The sequence below is a fragment of the Acomys minous genome, assembly GCF_964271855.1.
Source record: "Acomys minous genome assembly, chromosome: 13".
NCBI lineage: Eukaryota > Metazoa > Chordata > Mammalia > Rodentia > Muridae > Acomys > Acomys minous.
In genome coordinates this window covers 63,178,090-63,190,966 of record NC_140495.1, presented here as the reverse complement: position 1 = coordinate 63,190,966, position 12,877 = coordinate 63,178,090, and the positions used below count along the sequence as shown (strand labels likewise).

At 42.0% G+C, this 12,877-nt stretch overlaps 1 protein-coding gene across 4 annotated transcripts in view; it reads left to right on the top strand.

Annotated features, from left to right (window-relative positions):
- Positions 1-12,877, top strand: part of SUPT3H (SPT3 homolog, SAGA and STAGA complex component) — a 327,848-nt gene that overhangs the window by 206,257 nt on the left and 108,714 nt on the right. For all 4 annotated transcript variants that reach the window (XM_084754841.1, XM_084754843.1, XM_084754844.1 and 1 more), the window contains 2 exons: positions 4,326-4,412; positions 6,872-6,962. In XM_084754841.1, the coding sequence (XP_084610967.1) occupies positions 4,326-4,412; positions 6,872-6,962 (178 nt within the window). The remainder of the gene's footprint in view (positions 1-4,325; positions 4,413-6,871; positions 6,963-12,877) is intronic.

Below are 12,877 nucleotides of genomic sequence, written 5' to 3'. Positions count from 1 at the left end.
TTTTGCAAAGTAAGAATCCAAACTATGTAATCCCAGCATTTGGGGAGGCAAAGGCAAGCAGATCTCTGAGTTCAAAGCCAGCCTGGTATACAATGTAAGCCCAGGACAGCCAAAGCTACACAGAGAAACCCTGTTTCAAAACAAAACAAAACAGAAGAATCCAAACTATTCAGTAAGAGTAAAGGATCATGGGCCAGTGAGGTGGTTCAGCAGGTAAAGGGCCTTGCCCCCAAACCCAACACTCTGAGGTTAATCTCTGGAACACGTGTGGTGAACAGAGAGCCAGCTCCTGCCCGTTGTCCTTCACTTGCACATGTGTGCCCATACTCATACACACACCCCACATAAATACATGAATGTAAACACTATGCTCTATCCAGTAACACCCACTTTTGCATATAGACGTGCATACATTAGTAGCCAGGGCCTGCACTGCGCCTCTCTGTCTTCTGAGTCCAGGTCACCTGGCATTTATACTAGAAAAGAGACCCAGAGAGGTAAACAAAAACTAGGTGGTAAGGAAAGATGAGAGTGGGTACAAGGACATGTGGGTCATAGAAGAGGAAAAGAGACTTGGGTGTGGGAAAAATATAACGGAGCTTAGGACTAGCAGAGAGATGGAGAAAAGGAGAAGAGAAACACTGAAACACTTTGTTCAAAAATGCAAAGTGATATTTAATCCCTTGTATACAAATTTAAAAAATAAAAACATTTAAAAATTTTCAGAAAAATACACAATCAACTTACACACTTAAGAACATCTCTGGTATCAGTCGTCCCCTTGTTTTCATGTGAACGCAGTGACCACCAGCCCTACACCCATACATAGGAATTGCCAAGGTGCCAACCTGTATTTCATACTGTTAATGAAGATTGGGGTTTTACTCATGTTGGAAGGCATAGCAGAAATTTCAGGAGAGTAAGCCAACGTATAATATGTTTGTTCATATTGGATTACTTTAACTAGCTACCAAATTCCTTCCCTTTCTTCCTAGAGAAGCTAGTGAGCTTTTAGTAGAGGTAGTTCTGGAGCCCAGAACACATCACCTAGGCAGGCCCAGAGCATAGGAACTGGACAGAGCCCGAGGCAGTGGGAACACTCTCAGTGTGGGTGGTAGGAAGTGCTCCTTTAGATGAGGGAAGTTAGGAAAGCCCGCGATGGACTGGGGGTGGTAGTGCAGGAGCCTTTAATCCCAGTGCTCAAGAAGGGGATCTCTGAGTTCAGGGCCAGCCTAGACTAGCGCAGGCCAGCCAGGCTACATAGTGAGGCACTGTCTTTCTATTTTCCCTCTCCCTCCTTCCCCTCCCTCCCCTCTGCCCCCACCCCAATCCACAGCTCCTCTATTTCTTTTTACAAAAAGCAGGCATCCCATGGATGGCAGCCAAACATGACATGTTAAGTTGCAGTAAGGCTAGGCATCTTTCTTCTCCTCATATCAAGGCTAGACAAGGCAACTCAGTAGGAGGAAAAAGGTCCCAAGAGCAGGCAAAACAGTCAGAAACAGCCCCTGCTCCCACTGTTAGGAGTCCCATAAAAAAAAAAAAAAACCCTAGCTACACAACCATGATATATCTGCAGAGGGCCTAGGTCATTCCATGTAGGCTCCCTGCTTGTTGGTTCAGTCTCTTTGAGCTACTATGAGCCCAGGTTAGTTGATTCTGTGGATTTTCTTGGGGTATCCTTCACCGTACTGGATCCCACAAGCCTTCCTCCTCCTCTTTCACTGGATTCCCCACAATCCTCCTCATGTTTGGCTGTGGGCCTCTGCATCTGTTTCCATCAGTTGCTGGGTGAAGCCTCTCTAATGACAACTGGGCTAGGCACCAAGCTATGAGTATGGCAGACTATGATTAGGAATCATTTTATTTTAGCCTAGGTCTCTGGGCTGTCCAGCATCTGGTTCCTGGCCCTGCAGACAGTGTCAGGGGTGGGCTCCCACTCATGGCATGGGTCTCAAGCTGGACCAGTCATTGGTTGGCCACACCCACAAGTTGTGTGACCTTTACCCCAGCACATCTTATGGCAGGACGGATTGTAGGCTGAAGGGTTTTGGCTGGGTTGGTGTCCCAGTCTCTCCACTGGAAGTCTTGCCTGGTTACAGGAGATGACCAGTCCAGGCTCGGTATCCCCCATTGCTAGGACTCTTAGCTAGGTTCCCCCTAGTAAATTCCTGAGAGTTTTCATTGCACCACAGTTGTTAGCCCCTCCCGGAGATGCTCCGCTATTCCAGTTGTCCCTCCCAGTACTCTCTCCCTCCATCCCCCCACACCTCGTCCCTCCTGTTCCTGTCCCCTCCTCCTTTCTCCAGTACCTAGTCTGTTTCCCCTTCTCAGGGAGATTCATGCACCCCCTGGCCAGCTCCCCTTGTCACTTGGCTTCTCGGGGTCTGTGGATTATAGCATGGTCATCCTTTACTTTGTAGCTGCTATCCACTTACATGTGGGTACATACCAAGTTTGTCTTTCTGGAGGCCCTGTCTTAAATTTTTTAAATAAAAATAAAGCCCAATTATAAAATATAAAAATGAATTTTTCACGTATTATAACATGGTTTGGGGAAAATAGAACAAAATGTTACACTTTCTACCTTTTTAAATTACATTTCTAGCTATTACATTTGCAAACTGACATTTTAGAGAGGTTCATAGAGAGCATGGAATATAGATGAGCCATTGACTTTCTGAAGAATCTATTAGAGACACACATTTCACCTGTTCCTTTGTTACCATAAATAATATTCCTGATACCTATAGTGTTTTTCATCTAGACACCACTTCTTCATCTGAGAAAATACAAATGTACTTATAAGCTGGTTCTCTGTATGTGTCCAGAGAATTGGGTATGTATGTGGCATTCTCCACATTGACTGAATGCATCTTAGATGGTGATAGAAATATTTTTATTTGAAAAATTGAAGTATAAACATTTCCCTGACATTCTAACAGTTTTCAGGGGGAAAGTATGTTCCTGGTGAAAACCTCTAAGTTTCTTTGGGAGAAGATATATCATCTTTTCAACCCCCTCCTAAGGTTTCTGTCTAAATGGCTCACAGTTAAATTTAAGTTGCTATATTTAGATAGGATTCTGTTTATATACCAACTACCAGTATCCAGGAAATCCAGTGGGAAAGCCGACACAGGAGGAGCTACGGGTCCTTTCTATAGTCTGCTCATTCAGAGATGGTTTGAGGCTTATTTAGTTAGCAGGATGGTTTAAACATTCATGCAGAGGTCCTTCGGCACAAATGCACCATTGAATCTCAAAAACAATGAAGGTGGCAGTGTGAGGAGTACTCAGGAGTGTGTGCTATTGTTTTATTCCATTCAAAGAAAGGCACATGGTGGGGGGTGGAACAGCAACTTTCATATGTAAATATGTTTATAATACTTAAGATGGGGAGAGTTAGTTTTGTGCAATCAGCACAGTTTGATCAAATTTGGAAGAATTTACAGGCACATTTTTCTCACATGTGCTCCAGCATCTTGATTTTTTTCAGATGGACCCACTTTATGTTCCTTCCAACTAATCAAAATAAGAAACTGAGTTTGCCTTTGCCAAAAACTAGAACTATCGTTTTTCACATTCTTTTATTTTCCAGGTCATTTTCAAGTAAGATTATGTTTCTAGGGCTTCTGAATTCCTGAAAACTCTCGGCTTTGCAGCTCTGAGGGCCCAGATGGACATTTCAGGGGATCTGGCTTTTCGGGCACTGTGTTTTGCCTTGTGCATCCCAGATACAGTTCACTTTTGTGTGCGTGTAATTAGTGTGGAAAGAAATTAATGCCGTCCAGTAGTATGATTTATGGACTGAATCCTTTAGCCACTGAAGACTTGCCAAAGCGAAAAGTATTTTTTTTCCTTTGGATATTAGAAACAGCTTCTGTTTTGTTGATCTTTAAAGTACTGAATAGGCCTATTTCACATCCTCCCAGCACGGGAGCTCAGGTTCATAATATACGTATTCAACTAGTGATACTGAGCGAAGCCATGGCACACATGGGTAGGAAGGATACAATTTCATAAAATTATTTTCAGGTGTATTAATGTATTTCTGGAAGCTGCATATGATTTTTCTTTGCATGAAGGAGATCAGGCATTTTTGTTTATTGTATCTATTACAGGTGGGCTCATAAACTAATTTAATTGCATTTTTTAATATCTTAAAACACAGGGAGCTCTGCTTTAAAAAAAAAAAAAAGCAGTAACGTGATTGCTGGGTTACCCCAGGTCTTTATTGTAGGTGGTTTATCTCTCTTGAGACATTATGATTGTAGTGTGTGTAATTTCTATTGCTGAGGCAATATCCTGCATTTCCTTTGTTGTAGTTACAGCAAGCTGCAGAAGTCTCTCAGCTGCGGGGAGCAAGGGTGATCTCTGCTGAAGATCTTCTGTTCTTGATGCGAAAAGATAAGGTAATACAGAACAATTCCACTGTCCTAATCACGAGGCCTGATGCTTAACTGAACTCCAATAAGGAAAGGATGGGCCCTGTTAGAGCTTCAGATGAAAAATCCTAACCATTGACACAGTGACTCGCCGTCAGCATTTACACGACATGAAGCACCTATTATAAGAGTTGTTTGGTTTTGACATGAGCGCATCTCTTATGCACAAACTGCCCTACAGTTAATTTTTACTCTCCCTTGTACTTGTGTAGACATTTTCATTGCTATCTCATTCCCCTCGGTACTGACTTTTCTCTGTTCTTATAAATACTGTCTCTGAGTAGCACATTTCTTTTTCTCCTCAGTTTGCACCTTAATACTAATAGAATTCAGACTTTCACAGAATCGTTTTTAACTTGAAACACAAAATTTATTCTCTGCACTGACTTATAAAAATAATCAAATTAATGCAAGTAGTTTTATAAAAGCTGAACTCTGGCTATTAAGATATTAAATCTGATTGACATTTGTATGACTCTTTTCATCATAATTTTCCATGAGTAGCTAGTTGAATAAATTCTATGCTACTTTACCTGTTTTAATCAACAGACTGTTAACATGAAAAAGATGTAAAGGTAAAGAAAGGGTTTTTCAGTATCAGGAAGCTGTGAGACCGCTTGAGGCAGTCTGTGTGATAATATGCTTGAGGCATTTATGGCTTGGAGACGTTCTTGGTTGGATGGTTAGATGGGGAGGGAGAGGTGGCGTCCTGAAGGGCCATGCCCAAGGCGAGGCCCCCGAGGCCTTAGGGAGCTTGGAGCAGAGGCCAGAAACCTGACTGGAGGCGTGGTTTCTACGATGGCTCTGGGGACGGCTGGGGAAAGCACTTTATGGAGACAGCAACGAGGAGGCTTTGTAGGAATTGCCAACTTGTTTTGTGCTTGGAATCCCAAAGGGGAAGACGGCATCAGGCCCCACAATGGTGCTGTGCTGAGGAGTCCTAAAGGCTTCTGGCAGAAATAGGGCCCTTAGCAAAAGTCCTGTGGGAGCAGCTGGGAAACAACTGCACTGCTTAGCTCTTCCCAGTACTTCTCAATGGCAGCTATAAAGAGAGAAGCACACACAGTCCATATTGGTGCTCCTCCCCTTGTGAGGAGGGCAACCATTTAAATCCTATAGAAACCTGAGGGATGTATGCCACTCAACGGTGCATTTCTAGTGTTCAGGACTCTTACCAGGCTATTTTGACCAACCCACAACATACTTGTAACAGAACATTATTAGCTGTCTCATTTTTCTCAAATAATTTTATTTTTATTCTGAAGTATTCCAAAAGAATGTAAAGTTGCTTATATAGGAAAAATACTAAACAGAATAAAACTAAAATAATGGTTGGAGTGAAAGCAAAGAAAAAAAAAGAAACAAGAGCCCTTCAGGGTGTAACATGACTGTTCTTTAGTCATTGGAGTTTGTAGCCATGGCTTTTCTACACCTGCTGTGCTTTACATATTGTGGGAAGCTGTGTCCCTGGGTCTCCATGAATCCTGTACAGCAGGTCTGTGAGGTAGGGACTTGCCTTAACTTGCACTGGACAGAATTAATCTTCCTCTGTAGTCTACCTCAGGGTCCCTGGATAAAAAGAGTTGCTTAGATGGATTTCTCCTTTGGGGATTTTGAAAATACTGAGCAATATTCATGTAAAGAGCTTTGTACGATGCACTCACTGTTAGAAATCCAAAGCCTGAAGGATTTGTAGTGAGCCAGAGAAGGTACATTCCAGGGTTGGCACAGAATAGCACAGGCCTTATTAGTCACGTAAAGTTCAGTGCTACTGTCCTCTTCTAAATCCTCAGAAGACCAGCACCCAGAGCGGCCACTCACTCACAGCCTTTGAGTTCCCCGAAGACACATTTCCCAGCTTATAGACACTGCCGATACTATCCTATGAAAGGTTCTCAGGCCGGGTGTGGCAGTGCATGCCCACTACCTCAGCACAAGGTGGGTGGAGGCCAGAGCATCATCGCAAGTTCAAATTCTGCCTGGGCTACACAACAAGGCCTTGTCTCCAAAATCAGATACAAAAGTGAATTGTTAAAACTCCTAGTCCAGATGTTTATAAATCTATTCTACATAATTTTTGTCTCAAAATATATACAAAATTCCAAAGCATAAGTACACTGGCTTACCCAAGGCAATATGGTATTTATTGAAATCATCAAAAGAAATTTAAGATGTTTTCTAAAATATACAAAAAAGTATTATTGTGATTCTGGAATGTCTGGATGGGTGCATGTGAAAACGCCTTGATAGACACATTGTAGCTGTTGCTGAAGGGCTACATTTTTGTTTATACCATTAAGCTAATGATAGTTGTGTTTTCCCTAGGGATCACCAGGTACAAGTTGATTGAATTTAATTCTTAAGGCAATTTTTTTATCAGTAAACAAAAAAATACATTATAAACCTTGTACTTTATATTTCAATAGAAAAAACTTAGAAGACTTCTAAAATACATGTTTATCCGAGACTACAAATCGAAGATCATCAAAGGCATTGACGAAGACGACCTCCTGGAAGGTAACTAGACCACATGCTCACCTGACGGTGACAGAGCCAGCACCTGGAGGACTAAGGGCAGTGTCAGGAAGCTCGCCCCATGTGTTGTTAATACGTCCGGCAGTGATTCATCTACTTCTTTGTTGGCAGTTTAGCCTTTTGATTTTCTCTTCCGGAACCTGACAGGGCTCAAGTTTCCTCAGATCCTTCTTTCCATAGTGCATGCAGCTTTCTGCCAGGTCTGGTACAGTACCGAGGTTCAGCACAGAGAGAGGCAGCCCTTAGGAGCTGAGGACTCTGCAGGTCCCTTAAGGAAGTGACGTGGAGCACAACATGTGGAAGTTCTTACCTCCTTTAAAAAGAAGGGGCAGCCCTAGCAGTAAACTGAAGGCCACGGGAGTCATTATATAACAGCAAGCAGAGAGAGGTCAGCTTAATGCTCAACAGAGGAGATGAGCACAGCACTCGTGAGGCTGTAGGGTTTGACATTAGTACACCAAAATGTGGAGCACTGCACTCCCAAGGATGGTAGGAGAAGCAATAGTTCAGGAGCTAAGAGCACTGACTCAGAGGGCCTGAGCTTGGTTCCAGCACCATGTCAGGCAGCTCACAACCATCTGTCACTCTGGTGCCTCTGGCCTCTTGAGGGCACCTGTGCTCATGTCCACATACCCACACACAAACTTACATGTAATTTAAAAGAATAAAACAAATGCTTAAAAACAAAGCAAGACAGGCAGCTTGCAGTTACTGGAAATCGGCAGCAAAGTGTGGTTCTCAGAGTCCACAGCCAGGAGCTTGAAAAGTGACGGCCACGGGCCATGTACAGCTGGAAGAGAATGCACACACAGGCCTGCACCATGGAGGGCAGACAGCAAGGCTGCCCACTCTACCGAGACCTGTGGGCCCGGCTAGCCACCTCACTGAACAATGAAGCAAGCAAGGACAAGCCCACCAAAAGGAACTGTGGTTTGTCATTTAAAATGTCCATTTTCAAGAATGACAAAATACTAGACATATAAAGACACAGGTAGATACAATCTATTTAAAAACAAAAGAAAACAAGAAAAGCAGACAACAAAATTGTCTACTGGGAATCCAGATGTAAAATTTAACAGGCTAAAAACTTCAAAGTAACTATTGTACTATGTTCAAATAAATAAAGGAAATTGTATTTAGAGAAGAACAGTATAAAATCCATGCCTCACAAAATATACAGTATCAAGCAATAGATTAATTTTTTAATATAATAACAATGTAGTTTAAGCGTAAATATGCTCAAAAGGTAGCACTGCCAAACCTGATGGCCCAAGTCCCACCACTTAGACCCACATGGTGGAAAGAGAGAACAGAGTCCTGGCAGTTATCCTCTGACAAAAATGCATGGCATACGCACATCCACTCACATGCAGAATTAATAACTAAAGAACAATAAGGAAGATGTAAGTTAATATTATGGAAACTTTAAGCTGGCAGGAGAACCAGTAAACTCACATTAAAGATTATATAATCTAAAGAACCATGAAAATAAGAAAGCAGACAGAGCTCCAGAGAGTTACAGGGCACCACTAAGTGCATCAGCATATAATACTATCAGGAGAGAAGGGGCCTACACAGCGCCAGTGCATCCGTATACTGTATCAGAAGGGAAGGAGCGGGGGAGAGGGAAAGTGAGGGAGGGGATCAGAAAGATAGTCAAAGAATTAGTGAAGGTCAGATTTGAGAAAATTGTTAAACACTCTTCCAGTACCTCACAAACTAACAAGCTCCACTGGGACAAACTCAGCATCTATGCTGCTATGCACTGTAGTGAAGACAGAATCATGACAGCCATAAGAGAGGGTAGCTAGGGGCCTTAGGGAAGTTGTTAGATCATAGGAGGAGCATCCTCATGGTAGGGACCAGCGTACTTCTTAAGAGAGACGCCCGGAACTCACATCCTACTGTTAAAAAGAGGCCTGCACTAGATCCCAGCTCTGTCTTGACCTGAGATGCCACAGCCAGTATAATTCAGATTAGTAAATGTTTGTTGTTTAAACTCCCCAGTCTGCAGGGTATTTTATAGCAGCTTACACTGACCAAGAAAACCCAGCAGGAAGCAGCATGCTTACAGGGAAAGGCTGAATTCTTTCCTCCTTAGCATGAAGAACAAGACAAGAGTCTGAACTTGTTCCTCTGCTGGGCAATATTGTACAAAAGGTTTTAGCCTGATGCTTAGGCAGAAAAAAGAAACAAAAAACAAAAGCATCTAGATTAGACCGGACAACATAAAGCTATGTGTGTATTTGACACCCTCTCTATATAGAAGAACATTTTAACCCACTAAAAACTGTTGAAATTAGTGGACACATTCGTGAGTTTTCAGGATACAAGATAAATATGTAAACAAAACAAGTGGATAGACTTTATGTATACTCAGGACATGCAATAAATACATGGTCATATGGAGAAAGCATGTATAACAACACAAAGAAGATCTTCTCCCAATCTATAGCCTGCTGTTTCGTTCTGTCGACAGTGTCCTTTGCCTTACAGAAGCTTCTCAGCCTCATGAGGTCCCATTTATTAATTGTTGATCTTAGAGCCTGAGCTGTTGGTGTTCTGTTCAGGAAGTTGTCTCCTGTGCCAATGAGTTCGAGTCTCTTCCCCACTTTTTCTTCTAACAGAGTTAGTGTGTCTGGCTTTATGTTGAGGTCTTTAATCCACTTGGACTTGAGTTTTGTGCAGGGTGATATATATGGATCTATCTACATGTGGACATCCAGTTAGTCCAGCACCATTTGTTGGAGATGCTGCCTTTTTTCCATTGTGTGGACTTGGCTTCTTGGTCAGAAATGAGGTGCCCATACACGTATGGGTTTATTACTGGGTCTTTGATTCAATTGCATTGATCAGCCTATTTCTATGCAAGTACCATGCTGTTTTTATTACTGTTTTTATTACAAGAGATTGAGATTCCTCCGATGATCCTTTATTGTACAGGATTATTTTACCTATTCTGGTTTTTTTGTTTTTCCATATGAAGAGCTTCACCAACCCTACATCTGACAAAGGGATAATACCCAAAATATATAAAGAACTCAGGAAATTAAACACTACCAAACCAAATAATCTAATTTAAAAATGGGGTAAAGAGCTAAATAAAAAATTATCAACAGTGAAACATCCAAATGACTGAGAAACACCCAAAGAGATGCTCAACATCCTTAGTTATGAGGGAAATGCAAATCAAAATGACTCTGAGATTCCATCTTACACCTACCAGAATGGCTAAGATCAAAACTACAAGTGACAGCACATGCTGGCAAGGATGTGGAGAAAGGGGAACACTCCTCCATTGCTGGTAGGAGTGCAAACTGGTGCTTTCTCAGAAAATTGGGAATAGTGCGACCACAGGAACCAGCCATATCACTCCTAGGCATATACCTGAAAGAAGCTCCACCATACAATAAGGGCACTTGCTCAACTATGTTCATAGCAGCTTTATTCTTAATAGCCAGAATCTGGAAACAACCTAGATGTCCCTCAACTGAAGAATGAATAAAGAAACTGTGGTACATTTACACAATGAAATACTACTCGGCAATTAAGGACAAGGAAATCTTGAGATTTGCAGGCAAATGAATGAAACTAGAAAACATCATCATACTGAGTGAGGTAACCCAGACCCAGAAAGACACGTATGGTATTTACTCATTAATAAATGAATATTAGCCCAACATATATGTCCTCTGAGAGACTCCACCCAGCGGGGGATCAGGACAGATGCTGGGGCTCGCTGCTGGGCTCTAGGTGGAATGCTGAGGATTGTATGGAATAAGGGGGGCATAGAAGGACCCAGAAAGTTAAGGAGCCTGATAAGGAGACCATCAAGGCTGGTGGATCTGGACCCAGGGGGGCCTGCTCAAACTGTCATACCAACCAAGGACAATACTTGCAGCAAACCTAGACCCCCTGTTCAGATCTAGCCAATGGAAGGTTCATTCTCCACAATTGGGGGGAGAGTAGGAACTACCTCTGACATGAACTCTGGTACCTCTAATTTGATCACTTCCCCTTGGTGGAGAGACCTGGCAATACTCAGGGGATGAGGAAGCAGGCTATTGAGATGAGACCTGATAGGCTGTTGGTCATATGGTGGGGGAGGAGGACCCCTTGTGTCAGAGGTCTAAGGAAGGGGAATAGGGCAGAAGAAGGAAGATACAAGCAAGCGGATAACAATTGAGATGTAATCTGAATAAATTATAATAAATTGTTTTTAAAAGATTAAGCTTTCAACAAAGTAAAAACAACAACAACACAAGGAATAAATGATTTTGCAACAAAATTTACCAGTGACCTATAAGATTTCTATGCAGAAACTACAAATCACTGTTGAGAGAAGACTGAGAAATACAAAAGCAGCCCCCATTCATGACTAGAAACTCAGGATGGTTAAGGCCTCCTCACCTGGAGCTGTAGGTCACACCAGCTTTTTGCTGAAATGAACAGAATGAGTCTATCATTCATGTGGAAATGTCAGATTCTCAATAGGAAAATATCCATTTCCTACATTGTATATGACCCACAATAGTGAAAACCACCTCAGCAAACAGCCAAGTTGGAGTACTCAAGCTGCTAACTTCAAAAGTGTGCTGTACATCACCATACACACAAGCAGGGAGTGGCCAACCGAAGGACAGACAGGTGCTCATCAGTGGATCATCAGAACAGCGTCCACAAGGGAGACTGGCAGAGTGTCTCAGTGGTGCTTACAGGGCTTGCAGAGCAGTTCCATGAGGAACAAACAGCTCATCTACAGACAGCGAGACGTCTTTGACGTTTAGAGATCTACAAAGAGAAGAAACAGGCTGATCCCTTCATGCTTCATTAGCCCTCAAAACAGACCAAAGAACCAAAAACCCTAAGTACAGATCAGGGGGAGCTCACTATAACAGCACTATATACATATATAGTGTCAAGTGACAGAGGGAAAAGGAAATTCGTGGTTACCTGGAGCTGGAAACAAGGTTGTTCTAGGGAATGATCTTAAACAGCCTGTCAGCCCTCTTAAGGTTGCTGTAGCACATCGTCATCTGCAAAACTTACTGTGCTCCTGGACTGAGCTATCAAACTGCAACTAAAAGGAAAATCATACACATGCACGCACACTCACATACATACATGCGCAAACACTCACACACACTGAACTATCAAACTACAACCAAAAGTAAAATAATGCACATGCACATACACTCACATACATTCACACACACACTCACACACACACTGAACTATCAAACTCCAACCAAAAGTAAAATAACGCACATGCACGTGCGCACACACACACACACACACACACACACACACACACACACACACACACACCTCATAATGTTTAAGTTTATGGTTTCCTATGGCTTCACTTCTCGACCCCTCCAGCATTGGTTTCGTCAGGTCCTGGCTTCAGCTGGCGTCTTGTCTAAAGAGTTAGCTGCTGTATTAACATCTGTGTCCAGACTATACATTGAAAAGATGATGTGTTAATTTCTTAACATTACCTTTTTCAAACCTGCATAATTCAGGCAAAGATTGACTTAAAATTTACTTCTTTCTACATTAAAGGGCAAACAATGCAAATTAGCAGGCATATAATTATGAAAACATTTCTTTAAAAGTTTATTATAAGCATAGTTTTTATTCTAAATATTTATCAACATTTATTCATAGCAGACAGCAAATACTCAGTACTTATATATGACAAAGCTTGAGACATCTTTATTTGGTATATTTAATCATCAAAACTTAAATGAAAAATATTTTAGTACTTTCTCACTCCCTAAGTCTCACTGATAACTTTATTCATTAATCTGCATTAACCTCCAACTAAAACATTTAGCAACTTCCTTATGATCCTTTGCATTAACTTTCTGAGTTGTTTTGCTCATGTTATCATG